A 26,581-nucleotide genomic window follows, 5' to 3' on the forward strand; every position below is an offset into this window, starting at 1 on the left:
TATTTGGATGGCTTAATCCGAGTCAAAAGGCCCTATACATTTTCAAGCAATACAAGTCAATGGGGGGTGGCGCATGCGTGATCTAGAATGGCTGCCTTATTGATGAGCTCTGTTAATTAATTAAATGATAAATAACGGAGAAACTTGGCATACAAACTCCATAATAGACTGGGAGACTTCATAGAAAGCACCTGCCATGCCACAGAAATTAAGGAAATCCCAAAAAAGCAAGGTACTGTAACACACTTCTTTCAAGAAGGAGCAACGATCGCCCGGAATGACAGATGAGCCGGAGAATGCGAGGCCAGAGTCAGAAGGTGATTCTGACGGCAGGCCTTCCAAGGCAAGAGACATGAGAAGGTGATTCCGACGGCAGGCCTTCCAAAGCAAGAGACATGAGAAGGTGATTCTGACGGCAGGCCTTCCAAGGCAAGAGACATGAGAAGGTGATTCTGATGGCAGGCCTTCCAAGGCAAGAGACATGAGAAGGTGATTCTGACGGCAGGCATTCCAAGGCAAGAGACATGAGAAGGTGATTCTGATGACAAGCCTTCCAAGGCAAGAGACATGAGAAGGTGATTCTGATGGCAGGCCGCGTTTTTAAAAATCCCGCGGTGGCGGCCACAGGAGGATAAAGGCGGCCGCCACTGTACCAGCGACGATCACGACAGATCGGCTCAGAGCCTATATTTAATGCTTCTTCCTGGTATCTGACTTTGCGCAAGACAGACTGGAGCTAGACAGAACCCAGAGGACCCTCAAACTGAGTGTGGATGATGGCAGGCCCAGAGATGTAATCGCCTGGGTGCATTTCTATGCAGTAAAGGAACAAGTACTGTCTGCCACTAGGTCGCTTTCATAAATAGCATTTGAAAACACCACTCTGCAAATTTACAACAATTTCACTCCAATAACGCTGGCATGAAGAGGGGAACTGAAAGATACTGTATCAAGGCAATGTTGAGAAAGCACAAAATGAGGTTCAAATGGGAGTTCCCGTTTAAGCTTCAAGCTTCCATAACAGCGTAGAAACTTTCTTGAGAATCGTAGAGAAGGGCCCAGAGTTTTAAAAGTGACTAGGCCTGGAAGTGTCCAGGTCTCCGCAGATGGAATCACAGAGCCACACTCCAAGACTCCAGAGGTCAAGGAAAAGAGCTACAACCACCTTAAAAGAGTCCTAAAATCAGACTCAACAAAGCTTCTCATCTACCAAGTCCGACTCTGACCCACGACGTGGCGAGACCCAATGTTACAGGGCTCATTGTAAAACCATGTTGTAGAACGACTGGATACGATCCAAACCCCATGTACTGAAAATACCTGTTTTTAATACCTGCAACGGTTCGTTCCTGTTAGAAAGTGTTGAAACACAAAAGGTCATTTCTGGGTTTTACAAATCCTTACGATATCGTTTGTTGTTTGATATTACTGTTTAGATAGATATCCTGTAGGGAAAACCATTGAAATGTGTTAAATGCTTGCATTGGGTTCCCCTAAAAGCACAAAGCTTTAGGTATCGTATGTTTGTGGGACAATTTGTAGCCTGTGTGTGTATGTGTGTATATATATGCTAAGGAAAAAGTTTAGATTTCACGTAAAGGGAAAATAGAGCGTGGATTGCTCCCCCGGCATTCTGGAACTCACTTCCTGCTATTCCCATAGCTACTAGGCAGGATGCAATGTCCAAAGCCATACTGAACATACTTCTAACCCCCATCCCACACCCTTTATTTCCACTCGGGGTTACCATCCCCCTTCACTTTGTTAAACTTAATTTCATTTACACTCCTTTGGAATCCCAATTTATGTTGGTCACACATAAAACGCAGGAGGTGAATAAGGCCAAGCAGATTTCTCTACTTAATAAGAAACATAAGTATAAAATAAATGCAATCTATTGATAATCTGAAGTTCGTCTCTTAACGTTAACGGGTTAAACTCCCCGCTTAATAGGAGAATAGCTTTGGCAGATATTAAATCCCAAAAAAGAGGCATAGTTATGTTGCAACAGGTCAGGCTTTCTGGATATCCCAGCTTCAGCACAGGTGGCTCAATCAGAGGCTCAGTCGATGCAGGGACTGATTGAGCCACCTGTACTGAAGCAGGGATATCCTGAAGACCTGGGAGGGGGAGGGTGGGCTTGAGGACTGGTGTTGAGCAGCCCTGGTCTACAGGACAAATCTTACTCCCATATTAGTCTCTCCCATATTAGTCTCTCCCTAATAATGCTGTATTCTCAAGATCTCTTGTGATGAAACCTATTCCTGAACAGTGCTGCTTGTGAAGACTTTCTCCCTAGTATTACATTTTATTGCAGCAGTGGGATCCCAGCCATACCTCTAAGCTAGTACCAGCACATAAATCCAAGATGCTACAGATACTTGAAAAGGAGGAGTGCGGTAAGATCAACTTTTATCTTTACTCCCCTCCTCAGGGAAAAAAGAGAGGAGTAGCTGTAATGATTAATGCAAAAGTATCCTCTCGGTCATCTTATCACAAAGCTGTGATAGACAGAAAACTAGGTCCGGCGGACATACCCTTGGTACTGTAAGTGTCTTTGCCCCTAAAGAGAAATAATAAGAGGGGAATTAACAAGCCTAGTCCCCCACAGGAAACAAAAATGAAACACATCCAGCAAATAACTCTACACTTAGACAATTAGAACTGTCTAACATAGCCAACCCCAATAATAATACAAAAACACAATTAGAAAAGGGATACGAATTGAGGAACTGCCTTATGTAAGCTTGATGCTTATTAGGACATAAATTAGTTGATTGAGCCACCTGTGCTCGAAGCAATGATATTCTTAAAACCAGACCTGTTGGTGGTCCTTGAGGACTGTAGTTGGCCACTCATGCTTTATAGCAGGGGGGCGCAAACTTTTCTGTTTGCGCCCCCCTCCCTGCTTTCCCTCTCTGCTCGCGCCCCTCTCCCCCTTATCGGCTCTCTGGCATCGGTGGCGTCATAGGATGGCACGGCATCATGTGACGTTGCGTTGCCATGGCAACGCATTGCCATTTGACCCAGTGACATCATTTGACGCCACGTAGTCATGGCAACGCGGCGCCATAAGGCCGGCTGAGAGCAGGTGAGAGGGAACTACAGAGCCCTCGTGCCTCCCCCGGCATTTAATTTAAATGTTGTGGGGAAAAGCGCGGGGCCTCTGTAACCGCCGCACCACGTCCCCAGAAGGGAGGGCGCACCCCTGGTAGCATAGTTATCCCACCATTCAGTCGACATTGATGCAGAATACAGAATAAAGAATACAGGTCCAGCAAAATGAATCATGTAAAGCAGCAGGTAAGAATTTAAGGTTTGATGGATAAGCGTTTAGTTGAAACTGATAACTGATATTCATATATTGAATGTGTAGACTACCCAGTTTAGTGATATAATGAAAGTCCAGCACTCAGCAGCATCCACAAGACTTTCATAGAATAATCCTATATTAAAGGACGTGTGTTCTTGGAGGGTGCCCTAGTGCACCTTGAAATGTATTGCAGTCCCATAGGTAAGGCTTCTACGATTGGTAAAATCTGATTATCACAGACCACAGGGTGTAACAATAATACTGATGACGTATTTGGAACACCATAACAAGTCCATAGTTTTAAAAATCATCCTACTATAACAATAGGATTTGTAGAATTACACCGTTCAGCAATCAGGGTTGCATTTAGGGTCAACAAATTGGATCACCCAGTCACTATGGACTTTCTGAGGGTCGGTCATCAGCTTCCCATCTTATCATAGATCAGGTATCCAATGGATTTGTTTACATTGATTACTTGCATTAGTGGTAGTCCTCCTTCTGGTCTTATTTTTGAACATTACGTATGGGATTTTCGCTGTTACCTGTATTAGGTTTCTCTCTATTCCATTAGTTGCCCTCTTCCCATCCCTTATCCCCAAGTTTTAGGTTATTAGATTTGCTTTCAATTATGGCTTATACATGCGCCAACAGGGTTTCTCTTCTACTAATTTTTATATTTTGTTGCTCTTTTATTTAACTTTTTTTTTAAAAGAGAATAACTGAGGTATATTTTTGTTTTTATCAGTTGGTGTTATTTCTTTTTTTTTTACAGTTTTCTTTTCATATGTTATAAATTAACATATTATTTACTTGGATTGTAAGCTCTTCAGGGCAGGCGCTCCGTTTCCTAATGTTACTTTCATGTCTGAAGCGCTTATTCCCACTATGTGTTATATTATTATGTCACATGTATTACTGCTGTGAAGCGCTGATATACATACATACATGCAGCTCCACCCCCTTATAACGCTGTGCTTGGGGTCCAAAGAATCACATCGCGTTATAAGCGGATCGTGTTAGAAATAACGTACAATTGTATGCATTGTAGAATAAAGTATTTAAGATACTAATAATCGTGTTGTAATGTACTGTAATAAAAATACGAAAATTGGGAGCCACGCTTGCATCGCGTTATAAGCGGATTCGCGTTGTAATGAATCGCGTTATAACGGGGTCAAGCTGTACATACATTTTATCATTGCGTACCCTTCTCTCATGATATATATATATAAATATATATACGTATATTTATATGCGTGTTTGTGTATATGTGTGTGTGTATGTGTATGTATATGTGTATATGTGTGTATATATAAAACAAAAAAAGAGAGCGCATGCTCCATAGTATAGTACTGTATAAAAAACATTTAATTATACCAGAAATCTAAAAACAATGCACTCACAAACGTGTCTGAGATAATTCTCAACATTCTGCCGCTGGAACCATGAGACAGGGAGCCTCCCGTGGTGCAATCCCCCTAATGGAGTGGTCTTCCAATCCAGGACTAGAGGTAGGTGGCACAAACTTGGATGACTGTCCTCTGGAAACTCTGCACTTGAAACTATAACGCATTTCGTCGCTGGAAACGTGACTTCATCAGGGCTAACAGCCAGGATAGATTAATAGCTTTAAATAGTCCTCGATGGACAAGTATATCATCCCTCCAATAACATCCAGATCCAAATCTCCGGTTAATGTTCTCACAGCCGGGCACCTCAGCCTAACCCCCTGCTCCATCTGCATTCTTAGCTCTGCCCTCAAACTCTGGCCAACCACCATAATATGTATGTAGCCAGGTAACCCCCTGGGTTACTAATTCTCTGCCTAACACGTGAGTCCTGGTGCCAGCGCAGTCAGTGTTAGCGTTAAACCTACACCTTTCTGCAGTAAGCAGCTCCCTTGAGTGATGGGGGGGAGGTGGCCTAAGGCCTAGGTACAGCCCATATGGGGCTGAGACCCAGAGCTCCTGTCTTGGTAACAAAAAGGAGATGCAGCCAAATTTAGTCAGGTCTTCCCTCTCCCTCCAAAGGGAGTGAGACTGTGTTGTTAACACCCTCTTCCCTCCTGGGAGTGGATTGTAAGTTCTATCCCCTTCTTCAGAGGAGTGGGAGCAGCTACTCCATGCTCCACCAGGGAGCGTGGGAGATTGGGATAGACCTTTGGGGCCTCAAGCCCTGGGGTTCGAGTCCAGGGCCAATAGATGAGAAAGTGTGCTGTAAGACCGTGCATGCAGTGATGATAATGTATTTCAATAAATTCTCCGTTCACGTTTTATAGTCCTGCCTGAGGCTGCAGTCTTTCGGGGGGAGGGAGAGGTTTTCTACAGGGTACTGCACCTATCCCAGATATTCCCTGTGGGAATGGAGGTGCTGTACCAGAGGAGGTGAGAGCTGTGGATTACCAAAAGCCTGGCCTATCCTGCTCTCCTCTGTCTGCCATTACCGAACCCTTCCTATTCCCCCCTCTCTTGCTTTTCCCTCCTTTGAGGCTCACACTGTCCAGATCTTCTCTCCTCTCCCTGTTCATGTGGCGGTCATCTATCGCCCACCTACCTCTACTCATCCCCCTTCTGCCTTACTCTCTCACTTTGAATCCTGGCTCTCTTTCTTTCTCTCCTCAGACTCCCCTGTTCTTCTCCTTGGGGACTTCAATTGCCACATTGATGACCCCTCTCTCTCTTGGGCTTCCCGCTTTCTTTCTCTTACCTCTTCTTTTGGCCTTCAACAGTGGACTGCAGCCAGCACCCACAAGGATGGCCACTACTTAGACCTGGTTTTCACTAAAAACTTCTCTCTCTCTGATTTCTCCATTTCCCCTTTTCCTCTCTCTGACCATCATCTCATCTCATTCTCTTTATCTCGCTTCTCCCCTTCTCCACCTCCATCTACCCCCCGGTTCTGCAGAAACCTGCGCTCTATTCACTTACCTGACTTTGAGTCCACTTTACACTCCTCCATCTCCTCTCTCAGCTCTGCTACAGACCCCGACAACCTGGTCAGGAACTACAACTCTGTCTTGTCCTCCTCTCTTGATCTACATGCCCAACTTTCTCTCTGCCGCCCTCGCCCTTCTAACCCTAGACCCTGGCTAAATTCCCACACGCGCATGCTGCGTTCCTCTACTCGTTCCTCTGAACGCCTCAGGAGGAAGTCTCACACTCTCGCAGACTTCCTTCACTACAAATTTATGCTATCCTGTTTCTACTCTGCCCTCTCGCAAGCTAAACAAGCCTACTTTTCTGCACTAATCAACATGCACAAGTCTAACCCACGCCGACTGTTCTCTGTCTTTGATACTCTACTCAAACCACCCTCAGCTGCCTCTCCTTCCTCCATCTCCGCTCAGGACTTTGCTGACTATTTTAAGGAAAAGGTGGAATCCATACGGCAGAACATCCCCTCTGTTTCTTCCCCCCATCCTACACCTCTTCCCAACTCTCCTCCTGCCTTCCTTGAGTCTTTTTCCACTGTCTCAGAGGAGGATGTGTCGCTGTTGATCTCCTCTTCTCCCTCTACCACTTGCCCTCTTGACCCCATTCCCTCCCATCTCCTAAAACCTCTAGCTCCTACTATAATCCCTACGCTTACACACATTTTTAACTCCTCCCTCTGCTCTGGAACCTTTCCATCCTCCTTCAAACATGCAACAGTCATACCATTACTCAAAAACAGCAAGCTTGACCCTACCTATCTTTCTAACTATCGACCTGTCTCCCTCCTGCCTTTTGCCTCTAAACTACTTGAACGTCTTGTATTCTCTCGCTTGCTCCATTTTCTCAACACCTATTCTCTCGTTGACCCTCTACAATCTGGCTTCCGCACTGCTCACTCCACCGAAACAGCCCTCACTAAAATAACTGACGACCTCCATGCTGCCAAAGACAGAGGTCATTACACTCTGCTCATATTACTCGACCTCTCTGCAGCATTTGACACCGTGGACCACCCTCTTCTCCTCCACATTCTCCATACTCTAGGTATTCGGAACAAAGCTCTATCCTGGATCTCATCCTACCTCTCCCATCGTACTTTTAGTGTCTCTTCTGCTAACACCTCCTCCTCCTCCTCTATTGATCTCTCTGTGGGGGTACCCCAGGGCTCTGTCCTGGGACCTCTTCTCTTTTCTCTGTACACACTCTCTTTGGTGACCTAATAACATCTTTTGGGTTTAATTATCACCTCTATGCCGACGACACACAAATATACTTTTCAACACCTGACCTTACACCTGCTGTACAAACCAAAGTTTCTGAATGTCTCTCTGCTATATCATCCTGGATGGCCCTCCGACGCCTTAAACTCAACATGGCTAAAACAGAGCTCCTCATACTTCCTCCCAAACCTGGCCCTACTACCTCCTTCCACATTACTGTTGGAACTACAATCATTCACCCAGTAGCCCAAGCACGCTGCCTAGGGGTCACATTCGACTCCTCTCTCACATTCGCCCCTCACATTCGAAACATTTCTAAAACTTGTCGCTTTTTCCTCCGCAATATAACTAAGATACGCCCTTTCCTCTGTTGTTCGACTGCTAAAACTCTGACACAGACCCTCATTCTCTCGCCCGTCTTGATTACTGTAACCTCCTGCTGTCCGGCCTTCCTGCCTCTCACCTGTCTCCCCTACAATCTATCCTAAATGCTGCTGCCAGAATCACTCTACTCTTTCCTAGATCTGTCTCAGCATCTCCCCTCATGAAATCCCTCTCCTGGCTTCCGATCAAATCCCGCATCTCACACTCCATTCTTCTCCTCACTTTTAAAGCTTTACACTCTTCTGCCCCTCCTTACATCTCATCCCTAATTTCTCGGTATGCACCATCCAGACTCTTGCGTTCTTCTCAAGGATGTCTTCTTTCTACCCCCTTTGTATCTAAAGCCCTCTCCCGCCTTAAACCTTTTTCACTGACTGCCCCACACCTCTGGAATGCCCTTCCCCTCAGTACCCGACTAGCACCCTCTCTAGCCACCTTTAAGACCCACCTTAAGACACACTTGCTTAAAGAAGCATATGAATAGCACTGTGGATATTCTAAACACGATACATAAAGCTTGGCCCCCTGCAGACGCACGTACCAGAACTCCCTCCTACTGTCTCTGTACGTTCTCCCTACCTACCAATTAGACTGTAAGCTCCTCGGGGCAGGGACTCCTCTTCCGAAATGTTACTTTTATGTCTAAAGCACTTATTCCCATGATCTGTTATTTATATTATCTGTTATTTATTTGATTACCGCATGTATTACTACTGTGAAGCGCTATGTACACTAATGGCGCTATATAAATAAAGACATACAATACAATACAATACAATTCCCCAAATAACATCGGCGGAAGCTCAGGGCCTTCTGTATACCTGCAGGTGAGCAGCACAACACCGTGTAACAGTGAGATCTCCCGTCAGGTGGGGGAACACTGGTTACATGTATGTGGCCTCTTTTCCCCCTGTGTCAGGGTGACTATGTGTGCTGCTATACCTGTGTGACAAACAGGAGGCCTGATCCTCCGCCACTGGAGAGCCTGGGGTGTATGTATATTTACTAAACAGCACCTCCACCTGAGAAGGATCCTCACATAGTAGGATAACCCCTCCCAAGACAATATGCCCAGTAATACACACACACAGAGTATGGGGAACAGTATTTACTGGGAGGTAATAAACAATGACTCAATAGGAACAGCAATAGACATATACTGTAGGTATACCAACCCGCGGAATATCCCCACAGTACTTGGGTGCAGGGGCACCAGTGTCCATACCCCAATGGCCTTCCTACCCCCAAGTGTGAGACAGCGCTGCCCACATGAATGTTGGTGCACTTATGCAGATACCTTCCTGGGCGCTCCAGCCCCCGGGTGTAGCTGAACAACAGTCAATGGGCAATCTGCTCCAATGACGCCTTTCGCCTCCACGTGGGGTGGTCTCCAGCAAGAGCGTCCCACCATAAACAGTCTCTGAACGTAGGTGGTCTGATCCCAGAACACAAGTTACGTGTCACCGTGTGGCGTAGACACTGTGCCCCTGATACTGCACAACACAGGCTTCCCTACACAGCTGCAGGTGCCTACTGTGAGTCGGAGACTAACTGGGGCCTGCAGGGGAAAGCTGGCCTAGTGCCAGGGCTACTGGCACCTGGGACCCTACCTCCCTCTTCTGTATCCTGCTCCCAACTGCCCAAACTGTTCCAACTGTAATAAATGCACAACATCTGGTCTGCAGCCCCTGAGGCTGCTGGGACTTGTAGTTCCCAGCGGATCTATGTCTGTAATGGCCACCGCTGGCTCACAATCTCCATGCAGCAAACACACAGCCGTCCCTCTAACGCAGTCTAGAGGTAGGAGGGGAACCTGGCTATATATATATGTGTGTATATCTATATCTATCTATATATAAGGGCTATACACGTTTGTAGGGATATCTGGCATTACAATGATGATCACTTTTTTATTTATATTTTTTTCACATTTGAATTCTTAATATATTTTTCTATTTGAATCTACTTTACATTATTCTTATAGTAACCTTGAGCGATCATGCTCTCTCCACCCACCACTCTGTTTATTCCATGCCCCCCAGTTGCCATGGCAACATTGCTAAATTAAGGGTGTTTAAAGCCCATTAAAGTTGGGTGCTGGCACATCATTAACCCCTGAGCAGCGAGCCAGCTGCATAATGGTTGTGTATAGTGGTAGTTCAGAAGGAGCTCCCCAGTGACATCGATCAGCGGCGACAAGGAGTACCTGGTTTGGATACTGCCCAAATCGAGAGATGCAGGGCAGGATTTGTGGCTCTTCTCCCTTTATTTTCTAAGGCACTATGATTCTCACTTGACTTATCAGTATTCCCAGGAAGCTATACTAGTTATACTTTCCTTGACACACCACATCTCAGGTAAAGTCTTAGCCAATCAGGTCAATGTTTCTTGAGCATGGCAAGAAACTCCCTTTCCATATCAGCAATATTTCTTGCTGTGTCAGCAGATGATCAAATTCCTGCAAATGTCATTGTGTTCATGGCCTGTTCCATTAAACAGACTAATTCAGAACCGACCACATGTTTTTGACCAATTGTTTGACATGCTGTTTGAGCATTGAAGAAACATCTGTATGAGCCTTATCTCTGAAAGGCACACTTGTCTAGCTTGGCACCTTGTACTTATCTTGAAGAATCCTGCCTCATGACTTCTCTGTATTTTCAGAGAGAGCAGAAATAACAAGGTCAAATATAGCAATAGAAGTTTCATTAAAAAAACTGCCAAGACCCTTTCATGCACATAGAGATGTAGAAAAACTTACTGTCTTTGTGGCTGCGGAAAAAAAATGCAAAAAAACCCCGGGGCCCAATCGCAGCCCCTGCGTGACTACAAGGACCGCCAGTGCTGCGGTCCGGAAGGATTAACGGGGTGGGGGTCAATGCTTTTGAATGGGACCCCACAGCGTTAAACCTGGGCCATCTGCGGAGAGAAAATACTGATACTCAACTTTTACATGAGCTGAGCAGACGTCTGCAGCCGCGTCTCCATCCCTCCGTCTGGATCTGTGTCCCCCTGAAAGTAAGAGATGCCGGGATGTATTGTAATTCCGTTTCCCCCTCGATAATGTAGGTGCCTTTATAAGGGTCTCTACAATATGAAGGGGAGGCTATCTGGCCATATTTGGTCATCTACATCATCAAGGGGGCTGGACAGTGTTTTACCTATATTAGGGCATCTGTCACCCAGGGGGAAGGAATTACAATACACCACTGCATCTCTTACCTGCAGCGCTGCGGGGACACGGATCCAGAGAGAGAGAGAGAGAGATGGAGACACGGCTGCCGACGCCTGCGCAGCTCATCTGAAAGGTATCAGTATTCTCTCCCTGCAGACGGCACGGGACGGGAGGATTAATGCTGCAGGGTCCCATTCAGAAGCAGAGTTAATCCTCCTGGGAAACACTACTGTCCTCGGGGGTGCGAGAGCTGTAGCCGCAGTGCAGCTGCACCGGAGCAGTCAAAGTCACGGTAAGTCTTGCTACATCTGTATATTGAATAGCCCCCTTTATTACAGTCTCATTTACTCTGAACAGGCACGTACCCCAGTAATTAGGATGGAATACTGTGATATGCTAGTGCAAGTCTGAACAGGGTGCAAGATCACAAGGAGGCGAGTACAAATGCTATGAGAACATGTTTAAAAAGTGGATAGGTAGGAAAAACTAGTTATTGCAGTATTGGATGTCAAATATAAGAAAGGAAAGTCAAGGGAGCCTGCCGACAATCAAGTATTTGTACCATCAGAAAGACTCTTTTTAACTTGCAGCCCATGTCTGTTCCGAACACGAGTGAGCTCAGAGATGGTTAAAAACAAACATTACAAAGGAGAACAGTCATTGTAAACTACGACACAAAACCATTCATATTGTTTGAGGGTAGCCTAACCATATATTTATTGATCAGCATTCATAGCATAAATGTACTCAAAACATAAGGTTTCAGCTCCCGGGGGATCCTTCCTCAGGGCTTACCTAACTAAATCCCTCTCCTCTATAGATAGATATACAAACACAAGCAGAAACAGACATATCCAGAGTGAGACAAAGAATTCCCTTGGGGTTTGAATTAACAGGTTATTGAGTTTCCCACGGTGCCTTTGCCCACCTTGATACATGTACACACAACCTTATGCGATATACGGTACATTTCTTTATTTTTCAATGACGCTAAGTACTACTAGTACGTATTCTCTGCAGATATCATACATGTGTGTGCGTTGCAATTTTTTAGACTGCTGCTGGAAACCTGCTTTGTTTCTGGTTATTCCTCCTAAGTGAAGGAACATACCTAGAGGTTGCAATAAGTAAGGGGTTGAGGGAGTGAGGGACGTTATGAAGAACAATTTTCAAGACCTTCTAAATCACTACAATCGTGAGCAGCAAAATTCAAACAGATGTATTGCATCTGATTATAGATCTGCAGTTGTCATTACTATACACTTAATGCAGGAGCGGCCAACTCCAGTCCTCAAGGGCCACCAGCAGGTCAGGTTTTAAGGCTATCCCTGCTTCAGCTCAGGTGGCTGAGCCACTGATTAAACCACCTGTGCTGAAGCAGGAACTGATTGAGCTTCCTGTGCTGAAGCAGGGATATCCTGAAAACCTGATCTGCTGGTGGCCTTTGAAGATTGGAGTTGGCCGTCCCTTACTTGGATTATTTTGTACTTAAAAATGTTTTTAGGCTTAAAAATGTTCCTAAATTTAAATTAATCTTGTAAAGGTAATGATGAGTGTTTAAAGATAGGAAAGTGCAATCAAAAATATATATAGGAAAAAAAAGAAAAGCGAGATACAATACTATGTAAAGCATAGGAATATGTTGAAAGTATGTATAAAAATATCCTACTTCACAAATCCATTAATCCCAATTACTGATGACAATAAGGGGTACACATATTTTTAATGGGATTGCAGGGGGTCTCCTTGGAGATGAACTGCATTGATTTCAGCTCGGGGAGCCCCTGCTTCCCGAGACACTTACCTCTGCAGGTGCTGCCGGTAGGTGCCCTAGCTGGGCGATCAATATGGCGGTTTAAAGGTCCCGCGACCGGCGGGCCAATAGAAAACCACAGCGTCATTCCTTGTGACTTCCGATTGGCCTACGCGGCGTGGGAGCTTTAAACTGCGCAGAAATACCGACAGCGCCCACGCAGGTACGTGTCTCGGGAAGCAGGGGGTCCTCGGAGCTGAAATCAATGCGGGTCAGCTCCAGAGACCCCCTGGTCCAATCCTACTAATATATATATATGTCACATGGAGCACTCCTTAAAATGCAGTTAATTGTTTTTTAATTACTTCTTCTTTATCTATATCAATCTAGTGTAAGTCACTGGAGAATTTCATCTGGAAACAGACAGATTGGCTGCCTCCCATTCCCACAGATTGGCTGCCTCCCATTCCCACAGATTGGCTGTCTCCCATTCCCACAGATTGGCTGCCTCCCATTCCCACAGATTGGCTGCCTCCCATTCCCACAGTTTGGCTGTCTCCCATTCCCACAGATTGGCTGTCTCCCATTCCCACAGATTGGCTGCCTCCCATTCCCACAGATTGGCTGTCTCCCATTCCCACAGATTGGCGGTCTCCCATTCCCACAGATTGGCTGCCTCCCATTCCCACAGATTGGCTGTCTCCCATTCCCACAGATTGGCGGTCTCCCATTCCCACAGATTGGCTGTCTCCCATTCCCACAGATTGGCTGTCTCCCATTCCCACAGATTGGCTGCCTCCCATTCCCACAGATTGGCTGTCTCCCATTCCCACAGATTGGCTGTCTCCCATTCCCACAGATTGGCTGTCTCCCATTCCCACAGATTGGCTGTCTCCCATTCCCACAGATTGGCTGTCTCCCATTCCCACAGATTGTCTGTCTCCCATTCCCACAGATTGTCTGTCTCCCATTCCCACAGATTGGCTATCTCCCATTCTCACAGATTGGCTGTCTCCCATTCCCAAAGATTGGCTATCTCCCATTCTCACAGTACATCAAAACTAATACAATAGTTTTCATTCTGAGGACCTGCCTGGGGCCTCAATGTGTTCTAGGACATTTGACCATGGCTGATTTTGGCGCAACCAAATCGCTGCTGGCGTTTAGCCGCCACTCACCTCTCCGTAGGGATATATCTCCGCCGGTCGCATCGCTGCGAAGGTAAGTCCCTAACCTTATCCTAAAACCCCCTAATAATAACCCTTAAAATACAAGAAATGGTGAAATTGCTCACCAATGATGATAGCTAATTGTGATCAAATAATACAATTTGGTGAGAAGTGAAAAAACGCTAAAACTAAAAGCAATACTACAGTAAATACAGAACCCGAGTGCAGGAAATATATGAGCAGTTGGCTACTAAATGACACAGATAGCTCAATATCTGGAAAAGCTGCAAACAAAAAAGAAGAAAAGCGCACAACTCATAGTGTAGTAAATATGGTAAAATATATGAGGGATAATATGAAGGTAAGTATCGCTCGTGCAAAAAGAACATTCTGTTGGGCATGTTATGCCATAGCCAGCATGGTGTTCCCACGGTCATCCTCTCTTGACCCCCTGGACTCTAATACTTTTCACATACCGGTTGGAACCCCGAAGTGACGCCATCAGGGACTTTATCCACACAACTCTGGGGAAGGAGACTCACTCCCAATCCCTGAAGTGGCTGAGGACGATACCTACCTGTGGAAGTTTTGGTCCGACCGTGGGAACACCATGCTGGCTATGGCATAACATGCCCAATAGAATGTTGTTTTTGTACCTTGCGATACTTTATATTATCACCAATATATTTTACCATATTTACTACACTATGAGTGGTGCGCTTTTCTTCTTTTTTTGTTTTTAACCACTAAAACTAACGCTCCCCCTACCATAAAAACCTAACCCCTTACGCTAAACCCCCTATCTTTAACGCCCCTACCCTAACCACTACAACCCCTGAAATTAACTTTCCTTATTGTCGAAACGCCGGCGCTGATTTGGTCGCGGCAAAACGGCTAGTGACCAAATGTCCGATTCCAGGCCGGATGTCTTTACCGTTCCTTTCCACCCCTCTTTCCTTCTCCTTCCTTTCTGTACCGTTATCCCCTTTCAGAAAATTGTTTCATAAAGAGAATGTAAAAATAAATACACCCCAACCTTCCTACCCCCCGGTACCTTACGTTTCCACTTCCCCTTCCTGGTAGATTGTAAGCTTCTCGGGGCAGCGGCTTTCCTTACCTACTGTAACAATGTATTTATTTATTTATTTATTTATAAAATATTTTACCAGGAAGTAATACATTGAGAGTTACCTCTCGTTTTCAAGTATGTCCTGGGCACAGAGTAAAACAAATAATACATGGTTACAAATACAGTTACATAAATGAACAGGGTATACATTATATACAAGACATTGCGTGCATAGTTAAAGAAAATATATATTATGAGCGTATGAAACAGTTACAGACCAGATTAAAGTGTGAGACAGCCTTAGATTTGAAAGAACTTAAACTGGTGGTGGATGTGAGAGTCTCTGGTAGGTTGTTCCAGTTTTGGGGTGCATGGTAGGAGAAGGAGGAACGTCCGGATACTTTGTTGAGCCTTGGGACCATGAACAGTCTTTTGGAGTCTGATCTCAGATGATAAGTGCTGCAAGTAGTAGGGGTGAGGAGCTTGTTCAGATAGCTAGGTAGCTTGCCCATGAAGAATTTAAAGGTAAGACAGGAAAGGTGAACTTTGCGCCTAGACTCTAGTGATGACCAATCTAGTTCTTTGAGCATATCGCAGTGATGTGTGTTGTAGTTGCACTGGAGAACAAAACGACAAATTGAATTGTAGAGGGTGTCAAGTTTGCCAAGGTGGGTTTGAGGTGCTGAGCCATATACTATGTCTCCATAGTCAATAACTGGCATTAGCATCTGCTGTGCGATACGCTTTCTGACCAGGGGACTTAGGGAGGATTTGTTCCTGTAAAGTACCCCTAGTTTGGCATAGGTCTTGGTTGTCAGGGTATCAATGTGCATCCCGAATGTTAAGTGGGAGTCAAACCATAAGCCCAGGTATTTAAAACTAGTGACAGAGGTTAGGGTGGTGTTAGCGTTGGTTCTAATCAGGAGCTCAGTCACTGGAAGCTTTAAAAATTTAGTCTTGGTCCCAAACACCATTGTTACAGTCTTGTCAGTGTTTAAAACAGTTTGTTTTGGGAAATCCAGTTTACGAGTCTCAAAAAGTCAGACTGAAGTATGTGTTGAAGGTCAGAGAGGCTATGGCTGTGTGCATATAGGATTGTGTCATCTGCATACATGTGTATTGAGGTTTCCTTACAAGCTGTGGGAAGATCATTAATGAACACTGAGAAGAGTAGGGACCCCAGAACAGAGCCTTGCAGGACACCACAGGTGATATCCAGGTGGTTGGAGTTAGAGCCTGAGATGGACACATGTTGGGATCTTCCTGATAGGTTGGACTGAAACCAGTTTAAATCATGCTTCCCTATTCCAGAGCTCTGGAGTTTGTTAAGCAGGATAGCATGATCAACTGTGTCAAAAGCCTTTGCAAAATCTAGGAATACTGCACCAGTGAGTTGTCCCCGTTCCATTCCACACTGGATTTCATTGCAAACTTTTAGAAGGGTAGTTACGGTGGAGTGTTTTTGGACGAAACCCAGATTGGAATTGGCTATGGAAATTTGTCTTGGTATAGAAATCGCTTAATTGGGAGTGGGCACATTTTTCCATGACTTTGGATAGAATTGGGAGAAGTGAGATTGGCCTGTAGTTTGAGACAGTGTTTTTGTCCCCACTTTTGAAGATTGGGACAACTCTGGCAGTTTTCCATGTCTTAGGGATATGGTATGTCAATGTTTGTTATTTTATTGTTTTTTACCCTCCCACCCTATTGTACAGTGCTACAGAATATGTTGGCGCATTATAAATAAATGACGTTAATAATAAAAATAAATGGTGCTAATGTTACTCAACGGTGAAAGGACATCCCCAGCAGCATGGGCTGCATAGCCTTTAGACATTCGTTTCATGGTCAGTTGCAGGTTAATGTGTGCTTGATAAAACTATTACGTTCTACTGCTATGTAATCCCCAAAGCACAAGAACAATCAATGGTGGTTACCCAGCGGGAAGTATGCACAATCAATTTGCTTATTTACTTTTTCGTTCCAGAGCTACAGCAAGGTGTAGGGAGTTGCCCAAATCCCATGGATCTAGGAACATGGAATTAAAATCAAACTCAGGGACTTCTGCTTCTGGGACATCTAATGTCTTGTATATAATGTGTATGCAATGTCTTGTATATAATGTATACCCTATTCACTTATGTACAGTAACTATGTATTTGAAACCATGCATTATTTGTCATCTTAACTCTATGCCCAGGACATACTTGAAAACGAGAGGTTTCGTTCAATGTATTGTTACTGTACTTCCTGGTAAAACGTTTTATAAATAAATAATATGAGCTTTAACAGAAGGCTACTCTTTCTGCAGCAAAACTACTTCTGTATGAAGAACTGTGTTCCTATTATTATGTATTCATCACATAATCCATCTGAAGACTTGTTTTTTGTTGGTACAGTAGCTATTTTTTCTTCAGTGCATATATAAAATAGCAAGGTAGCATCATCGTGATAGGGAAACATGAAAGGGAAAAGGCTTTCCATGTTAAGGAAAAACAACACAAGAAGAAGAGTCGGGCTCAGGTTTTAATTGTTGTGACCAAATAAACGAACATGCAAGGAACATAGAAATAAATAATATAAATAAAAAAAATCCAATATTAAATGTAATAATTACAAAATTGTTATAAAATAACTAAAATATATTTAAAAAGTAGTATAGATAAAAGAAAAGCGTGCTTAAAACGGTAATCCAGGATTTAGTAAGATATTTAGTATTACTAGTGCTGCCGGTATAGGGGCCGCAGCTGTTTGATGTAATTACCCTGAGTGAACTCAAAGTGAATGCACCACACAGAACATGTCTGTCACGCGTGGACAAAGGAATATATATACTATGTAGTGTCTTAACGGTACTTATAACTGGGGATAAATCAATATCTAATCTCCATACATGGGCTATAAATACAAAACTTTGCTGATCCTGCCAAATCTTTGGCAGTTATAGCCCTGAAAGTGTCATAATGTATCAGTTAGGATGCTAATATACTGGTTTGGTTACTGAAATTATATATCACATCAGTACCGAATAAAATAAGTAGCATAGGTTGTCACCACTATAAGTCTATATTGACTCATGATCTGACCTTAATTCCCCTAATAGTAATAGCATCCCTCCATCGATGTACATCCCCATTAAATGGGGATCTCGCGGCTACAACAGCAAAGTCGAAAGCAGGGGTGGCCAACTCCAGCCCAAGAGGTCAGGTGTTAAGGATAGCCCTGCTTCAGCACAGGTAGCTCAATCAGTGGCAATTATCCATATATACTGTATTATTTTGTCCACTATTGACAGACATTGCTTTCCCTTTTCGTCCACTCATGGCAATTACATCAGCATTGCATTGCAGTGCATGCACTGGCAGCATTGCACACCTAGCCACTTCCACACCCTTTTATAACACCTCTCTGAATACATTGAGGATATTTTCTAACAATTTTGTAATCAATAAATGTGACCTTGAGTGTGATATTGGAATTCATTAGTTTTTTTTTATTTCTTTTTTTTAAATAAGTACAGAAAGGAAACTAGTGGGGATCGGAGGAGGTCCCGCCGCCCACCCCCACCATGCACGCGGCCAATAAGGACTCCGCTGGAAATATATCAATAGCTTGCTCAGGAACTCTCATTCCTAGCTTCCTTCGGCTTTGCTTTCATGGGCATGAAGATGAACAAAAGGGCACTAATCCGAAACACATCTAATAAACCAGGCTGCCGCGATAATTAGATTACACAAAAAGTGCTAATGTAGTTTTTCCCATTACTTTAGTACGGATATTACAGTAATACCTCATACATAATGACCAATATTTCAGGTTGTACCTTGCCCGGTCTTCAGGATTTAGGAAAACATTAGTCTTGTATGAATAATGATGTTTTTATTTTGGATGAGGAACAGAAAGAGCCTGGTAATTAGACAAGCGTTACAAGCAATCCTACCGCTACATAACGGATACAAATGACGCTCGCAAGGAGAAAGTGCCCTGATATGTCTGGATGGCATAATACTATATGTCAAAGGGGGCCAACTCCTGTCCTCAAGGGCCACCAACAGGTCAGGTATTCAGGATATCTCTGCTTCAGCACAGGTGGCTGAGCCACTGATTGAGCCACCTGTGCTGAAGCAGGGATATCCTAAAAACCTGACCTGTTGGTGGCCATTGAGGACTGGAGTTGGCCACCTCTGGTATATGATGTAGCTGACTAGGTGTATACGCATTCCTAGTATCTGTACAATGCCTGAAAGGACTGGAGGACGTTATGTTATCTCGGTTTTTACAGCATCCTTGTTTGATTCTCTGAGAATCGCAGGTAACGGATCTGCATGGGGCTGTTTGCTTCATTTTGTTTACAGTATGATTAGGGTGACCAGATTTAGAAAAGTAAAAACCGGGACACATTAAAAAAAAATATTTATAAAACAAATGACATCACCAACTGCGCTTTATATCTCTCCGCCGCTCTCTGTCCCCCCTTCTTAGGCTGAGTCCCCGCTGGCGCTGAGGGCGCTCATGCTTGGAGAGCGCTCCAAGCATGAGCACCGGGTGTCCTGCATGTACGTGTGCGTGGGGGAGGGGGGGGGCATTGCGGGTAGTTGAGCGCGCGGGTAAGTATAGGTTTTTTGTTTACTTAAGCACTGAGCGCGGGTGAGCGTGTGTGCCCACGCACGAGCGCCGCGCGCACAGCGTGAGCGGGGACTTACATATAGCTATATAGCTATATATGTAAGTAACCGCCGTCCGCTCTGCGTTAGCGGGGACGCAGCCTTACACACACTCATTCTCTCTAACTCCCATCCCTCCATTGTCGTTCCCCCCATCACTCCATTCTCGCTCTACCCTTCCCATTCTGTCTCTCTCCCCATTCTCTCTCTGCCCCATTCTGTGTGTGACTCTCTCCCCATTCTCTGTCTCTCTCTCTCCCCATTCTCTGTCTCTCTCTCCCCCCATTCTCTGTCTCTCTCTTCCCCATTCTGTGTGTGCGTCTCTCTCCCCCATTCTCTGTGTCTCTCTCCCCTATTCTGTGTGTCTCTCTCCCCTATTCTGTGTGTGCGTCTCTCTCCCCCATTCTCTGTGTGCTGCCTCTCTCCCCCCGTGTGCCACTCTTCTCCCCCCCATGCTGCCTCTCTCCTCCCCCCCATGCTGCCTCTCTCCTCCCCCCCATGCTGCCTCTCTCCTCCCCCCCATGCTGCCTCTCTCCTCCCCCCCATGCTGCCTCTCTCCTCTCATCCCCATGCTGCCTCTCTCCTCCCCCCCATGCTGCCTCTTTTCTCCCCCCCATGCTGCCTCTCTTCTCCCCCCATGCTGCCTCTCTATCTCCCCTCCCATGTTGCCTCTCCCTCTCCCCCCATGCTGCCTCTCTTCTCCCCCCCCCAAGCTGCCTCTCTTCCCCCCCCATGCTGCCTCTCTCTCCCCCCCATGTTGCCTCTCCCTCTCCCCCCCCATGCTGCCTCTCTCTCTCTCCCCCCATGTTGCCTCTCCCTCTCCCCCCCATGCTGCCTCTCTCTCTCCCCCCACCCCCCCATGCTGCATCTCATGTGTGTCCGTTCTGGTCCCTATCTGCCTCTGTGGAACATTGGGGGGAAGCCATCTTGAGCCCTGGCAGCAGACACTGAGGCTCCCACTGTCTCACTGCTGGGGCTCCTCTGCCTGTAATCCCGCCCCCACCCTCTGCAGCTACCAGACCGGCCTCTGCTCTGTTCCTGCATTCTCTGCTCTCTGCTGCCCCCCCTGCTCTGATGTCCAAAACCGGAACAGCCACAAAAAAACGGGACATTTTAAAGAATGCGGTGCAGCCGGGACAGCCATTAAAAAAACCGGGACAGCCATTAAAAAACCGTGACTGTCCCAGCTAAACCGGGACAACTGGTCACCCTAAGTATGACCCTTGATGGCAGGAATTACGTATCACCTATATTTATTGACCTATACTGACTCACTGTAACTTCTTATGAGACTTTCTTTGAATTATTTGTAAGGGTTTTTTTTTTCCAGCTAAATAAGTTGTGGCATTATTTGGACACAATTTATATTTATATATAGCTATTTGTATTTATCGGTGTGTATATATATACACATATACAGTATCTGATACACTTTTTGATAAATGTGCATGTCCACTTATTCACTTTTATTACACATTCACGTACCTATTTTATTGCAATTTATTTATATTGGAGGTGCTCCTTTTTTCTAAAACTGCACATACCTTGTATTGAATATATGATATACTGTATTGTATGACTACATTGACAATCAGTAGCATTGGATTTATTTGTGTATGTATCTATTAAATTGAGAGAGAAACCCAAACTTAAAATGTACCCTGTGCTCTGGAGAAGGACATTTTAGATCGGAAGTAATGCTAAGTGCAATATTTAATTAACCTTGTCTAAAATATTCCTAGAAGATAATGGTATTACTGTCGGCTAACATCAGTCTTTTGGTTTTGCAAAGTTATTTTAACCGAGTTTCGTCCCACTGCTGTGTATTTCTTGTGACATAGTAGTAGCTTTTAATATTGATCCAGCTTCCTCCAAATTTTGTATCTGATAAACAAGTTTGTTAGACTTGACATTGTCTTTAAAGGACTGAATAGCTTTTCAATTCTGCACAGAGTCTGTTTGATATATGATTCCAAGTCTTCAAGGGCATGTATTACATAGGTTAATTAGGACTGAGTTGGTTGCGATGGGTATTTGTTGTATTTAAGCCCATGCTATATACTGTATAGTACTTACTATTTCCTTTAAGAGACCATGGTGTTGAATTCCAAGAATCAGTATTCAAAATCGGCACAAAGGCATATGAGATTGGGTACAAATCTTATCATTATTACTGCTTATAAAGGGACTTGTTATAGGAGTATTTTAATCATAAGAATATTAGCCTACGTATGTTAAGCTATCATCTGTAATCTGTTCCAATGTTACACTTTTCACAAAGACAGTGTTCACTTATGAATGTGTAAACAACAGAAGCGTTTTCACAGCAATATGTACACATGCCAGTCTCTCCAGTGGATACCATCTTATTTATTAGTGTTGGCACACTGCTGAGTATGTAAAACTGCAAATTAATTTGTATCATCCCTATTATGTTTCACTTCAATGAACTTCATATAGACATGGGCGATTAACACTATTGCTCAATTAGAGATCAGACATCTCTGTGCATTTCATATAGAGCAGGGGGGACTTAACTCAAGTCCTCAAGACCCCTCCACGAGGTCAAGTTTTAAGGAGATCCCAGCTTCAGCACAGGTGGCTCTATCAGTGGCTCGGTCGAAGGTTGAGCCACCTGTGCTGACGTTGGGACTGATTGAGCCACCTGTGCTGAAGCTGGGATATCCTTAAAACCTGACCTGTTGGAGGGTCTTAAGGACTGGAGTTGAGCACCCTGGTATAGAGAAATAAAGTGACTTACACAAGGCTACTCAACAGGATATTCCAAGAATACCAATGCAACATACACGCTGTGCTGTATCTTCCAGACGCCGTCTCTAATCAGACCGAAACGATGAAATATTTTTTTTATCAGCCACTGTATGTTTACTCCTTAAAACATTGCATATATATTGATGGAACGTTTAGCTTAGATACATCTGGTGTATGAAAAAAAACAAAACGATATGCTTGAAACTATATTTAATGTATGAAAATGATGTTGGAAGTTTTAATGCTGTTTACCTTTCTTGCTAGGATTTGAAGACTGTGCTCTCCTTCCCTCAGTACCCAGGAGAGTTCCTGCACCCTGTGGTTTATGCATGCACTGCTGTTATGTTATTGTGCCTATTAGCTTCCTTTATTACCTACATTGTGCATCACAGGTAGGAAGCCTTTTTTTTTCCAGTACTTTCATATATGTGTAATTATCTTCTTTTCTTGAATTGCTTGTTTCCTTGCAGCATTTCCACACATATGCAGGGGACGGTAGCACAAGCTCACCCCTATACTCGGCAACTATGCTGCAAAGAATGTTTACAATTGGAGTAGGGCAGGGGTAGCCAACTCCAGTCCTCAATGGCCAACAACGGTCAGGTTTCAAGGATATCCCTGCTTCAGCACAGGTAGCTCCCTCTTTGACTGAGCCACCTGTGCTGAAACAGGGACTGATTGAGCCACTTCTGCTGAAGCAGGGATATCCTGAAAAAACCTGACCTTGGGGAGGGTGCTTGAGGGCTGGAGTTGAGAACCCATGGAGTATGGACATTTTATGACCAAAGATGTGTATTGTTTCCGAACTATGGTGGTTGCATGATCAAAGTTGACAATTTTATAAGCATACTGAATATTTGATCAGCTTGGCTTATGCTTCCCCCGAAATAATAGTCGCAGGACCTAGATTCAGCAAGTTCTCCAACTAGGAACGTGGGAGCTTTTCCCTTTATTACGCGTTAACAGTTTGGCCTTACTTTGTATCATGGCTTTTGGATTCATACAGTATAAAGAACCAGGAAAATTTCCCTCCAACATATTTGAATCACGAAAGCAGCAGACAAAATGTAGCACCACATAAAATATGAATGGTTATCCCAATTAACAATAATTATGATTAGCTACACTGTAGTATCCCATTTGTTTGCTAAATCATAGAATGCTCAATAGCAGTTCCTGTCCTAGATACTACAAGGCCTGTTTTTAAAGAGCTGTGCTTTTATATGAAGCCTATTATGAGAGATAATCAGCACTTTAGAGAGAACACTGTGAAAATGTGCGGGTGATGGTTGTCATGGTCTTAGGCCTGGGTCAGGGATCTTCAACTGGTGACCTGGGGATCAAATCTGGCCAATAGAGAGCCTTGGAGTAAGTCATCCTTGGACGGTCTGCTCCTGATAATTGTATTGTAGTTACTCAGGCAGCTAATTTTATTTATTTTTTTCACACTGAAACTTAATTGTAAGCTAAGGTCATGTAAAAATATATATAGCACTGATGTTACAAAAAACTTAAAGAAAAGTCGAAGTTAATGTTTTATTTTATGATTGGGCCATTTTGAAGAGTAGATCTAGTTGATGAACCCCTGCCCCAGGCAGTACAGTGGGTTAAGCAGGCCATAGAGGCCTGGTATTGTAACACTCCTTGGCTCACTGTGTCACAAAGAACGTTTCTTTGGGAGATTATCCCCACCTATGCATTATAAATAGAGATGGGGAATTTGAGAGGGCAAAGTGTGAGTTCCCCTCCCCCCTCCCCCGTAGTGCCATGGATCGGAATGATTCAAGCCACAACTCAGTCCCTAGCACCCTAACCCAAGGAGGCAGAACCTTGTTATCATTCAGGCTTGGAGAAAAAAACCTCTATGCATTTCTTTCCTGCGCCTACTCAACAAACTCTCCATCCTTCCAATCCCTAGTTCTTTCTCCCTAGCAGGTTTTCTTTTCCCCTTCCTGATCCCTTGCTCTCCCTCTCCAGCAGCTTCTTATTCTCCTCCCCCAATCTCCAGCTCTTCCTCACCAGCAACCTCACCTCCCGATTGACAAGCCCCACCCCCCATATAGTCAAACTTTTCCCCTGGATTGGTAACCTCTGCCCCTACCAACCTTCCTACATTCTTTTCCCCCCTTGGGGTGATGTAACCCCAATAATCCCCCCATCACCCTCTAGACATCATTCCATTATTCCATGCACACCCCATTCCCCCTACTCCATCCGTCACCTTCTCACCCTCCCTGTTCTCCTGCAAACCCCTTTATCATTCCCTGAACCTCCGCCAATTATCCTCATCATCCTCTACACATCCTTCCCTTGATCCCATGCACACCCCTCATCCATCACCCTCTACATATCCCCCTATAAACCAATGCATGCCCCTTCGTCATTCATCGCCCTCTGCACATCCCCCTGTGATCCCATACACACACTCTCATCATCCATCATCCAATAGCTCCTCATTGATCCCATACACCATCAACTTCTATCACCCTTTGCACATCCCCTGCATGATCTGCTGCACACACCTCCATCCTCCTTCTGTACTTACGCCCCAACCTGCCCCATGCACACCCCTCCCATAACTCCCCACATACACATAGATACAGTATATACATACACACATATGGCCGCTTCGGTGAGCATAGAATTACCCCCTTAATGGTTTTGCTATTGAGTGATCAAATCATTGGTTGCAGTGTAAGAAAGGGGAAAGAGAAATGTTGCGACTGGCTGCAGAACCAGAACACATTATTGTATTTTTAAGGCAAAAAAAGCAAGACACCAGCTCAGGTCTAATTATAAATGCTTAATAGTTTGGGGTGCTCAGAAACATGTGTACTTGTCTTAGACTAACCTCCAGATGGCAGAACATGGCAACTGTGACAGTACTTCTGGATCTGCTATTAGATGGCATCAGCAAGGGTGGTCTTTTGGTTTCGATTTCCTTGGTAAATCAGAATTGCCTGACCTGAGGAAGAGAGAAAACTCTCAAAAGCTTGTCTTATAATATCAACTGTTAGTCCACATAAAAAACGTATCACCGAATACTCAAGTACTCATTTGCTCTGCACTATTGCACACTAGTCTCCATCCTTGTTCTTCAAACCGGTCATGCTGTTTTTATCTTAGAGTAATATTTATTCCTTTTAGTGTATTGTGGGTTTATCTAAAACCTCTGAGAACATGGACCTCAATCTGCACTCGCAAACTGAAGGCATCGGATACAGTCTATTCCTGCTATTGCTCAGTCTGCTGGAATACATAGGTGCATAAGAACATGGTGCCTTATAATTATTTCTGATGCTAAACTACAAATACCCGGCAAAGAGAGGACGCTTTCCAGCCCCGGCTCACTAGCTCCCTAGTTGCTTAGCAATAGCAGCTCCTCTTTACTTCTCACTGCTGCAAAGCTGTAGTTTTCGTATCTTTGATCACCGTCCAATCACTCACTCAGCCTTAGCCATTCAGCCCCTCTTAGTTTTCACTTGAGCCCTTCCCAGACCCATTTAATGGTTATTTGGGGAATTCTTATGCATATAACGAGTCAATCATACTACTTGGCTACAGGTGTGTGTTTGTAAATAATATTTTTCGACATATTCTCAGGCATTGTTTATGGGTGCCGTACCTATACACTGCATGGGATGCCCCAAACTGTTATTACCCCAGTTAGTAACACATACAGTTAAAACCCCGGTATAACGCGGTGCTTGGGGTCCAAAGAATCACATCGCAATATAAGCGGATCGCGTTATAAAAAAAAATTCTGCGGCCGCCGGAGGGGGAGAGCTGGGATAACTCTCCCAGCTGTCCCAAGCCCGACGGCACCTCCACGCAGGAGTGACCTTGCATCAGCAGCCGCAGCTGGCAGCTCTCTCCTCTCCCTGCTTCTGCCGTCAGCTTCCGGCTAACAGGGAGAGAGAGGAAAATCAGCGCGAGAGCCAGCATGGTAGGAAGGTCTGCATGGTACTGCACATTACTTACAAAAATTGGGAGCCACGCTTGCATCGCATTATAAGCGGGTTGGTGTTGTAGCAGATCATGTTATAACAGGGTTGAGTTGTATCTATCAAGCCTTTTCCCCAAAATAAATGATATAATATACTCTGCAAACAAAAATAAAAAATAA

General features: G+C 44.5%; 1 protein-coding gene across 7 annotated transcripts in view; it reads left to right on the forward strand.

Annotated features, from left to right (window-relative positions):
- The window catches only part of ADGRA1 (adhesion G protein-coupled receptor A1), a 692,353-nt gene that overhangs the window by 508,280 nt on the left and 157,492 nt on the right, over positions 1-26,581 (forward strand). For 5 of the 7 annotated variants that reach the window (XM_075612706.1, XM_075612705.1, XM_075612708.1 and 2 more), the window contains one exon: positions 22,720-22,847. The exons of the other annotated variants lie outside the window; for them this stretch is intronic. In XM_075612706.1, coding sequence (XP_075468821.1) covers positions 22,720-22,847 — 128 coding nt within the window. The remainder of the gene's footprint in view (positions 1-22,719; positions 22,848-26,581) is intronic. 7 annotated transcript variants of the gene reach the window in all.

The sequence above is a fragment of the Ascaphus truei genome, chromosome 8, assembly GCF_040206685.1.
Source record: "Ascaphus truei isolate aAscTru1 chromosome 8, aAscTru1.hap1, whole genome shotgun sequence".
Taxonomy (NCBI): domain Eukaryota; kingdom Metazoa; phylum Chordata; class Amphibia; order Anura; family Ascaphidae; genus Ascaphus; species Ascaphus truei.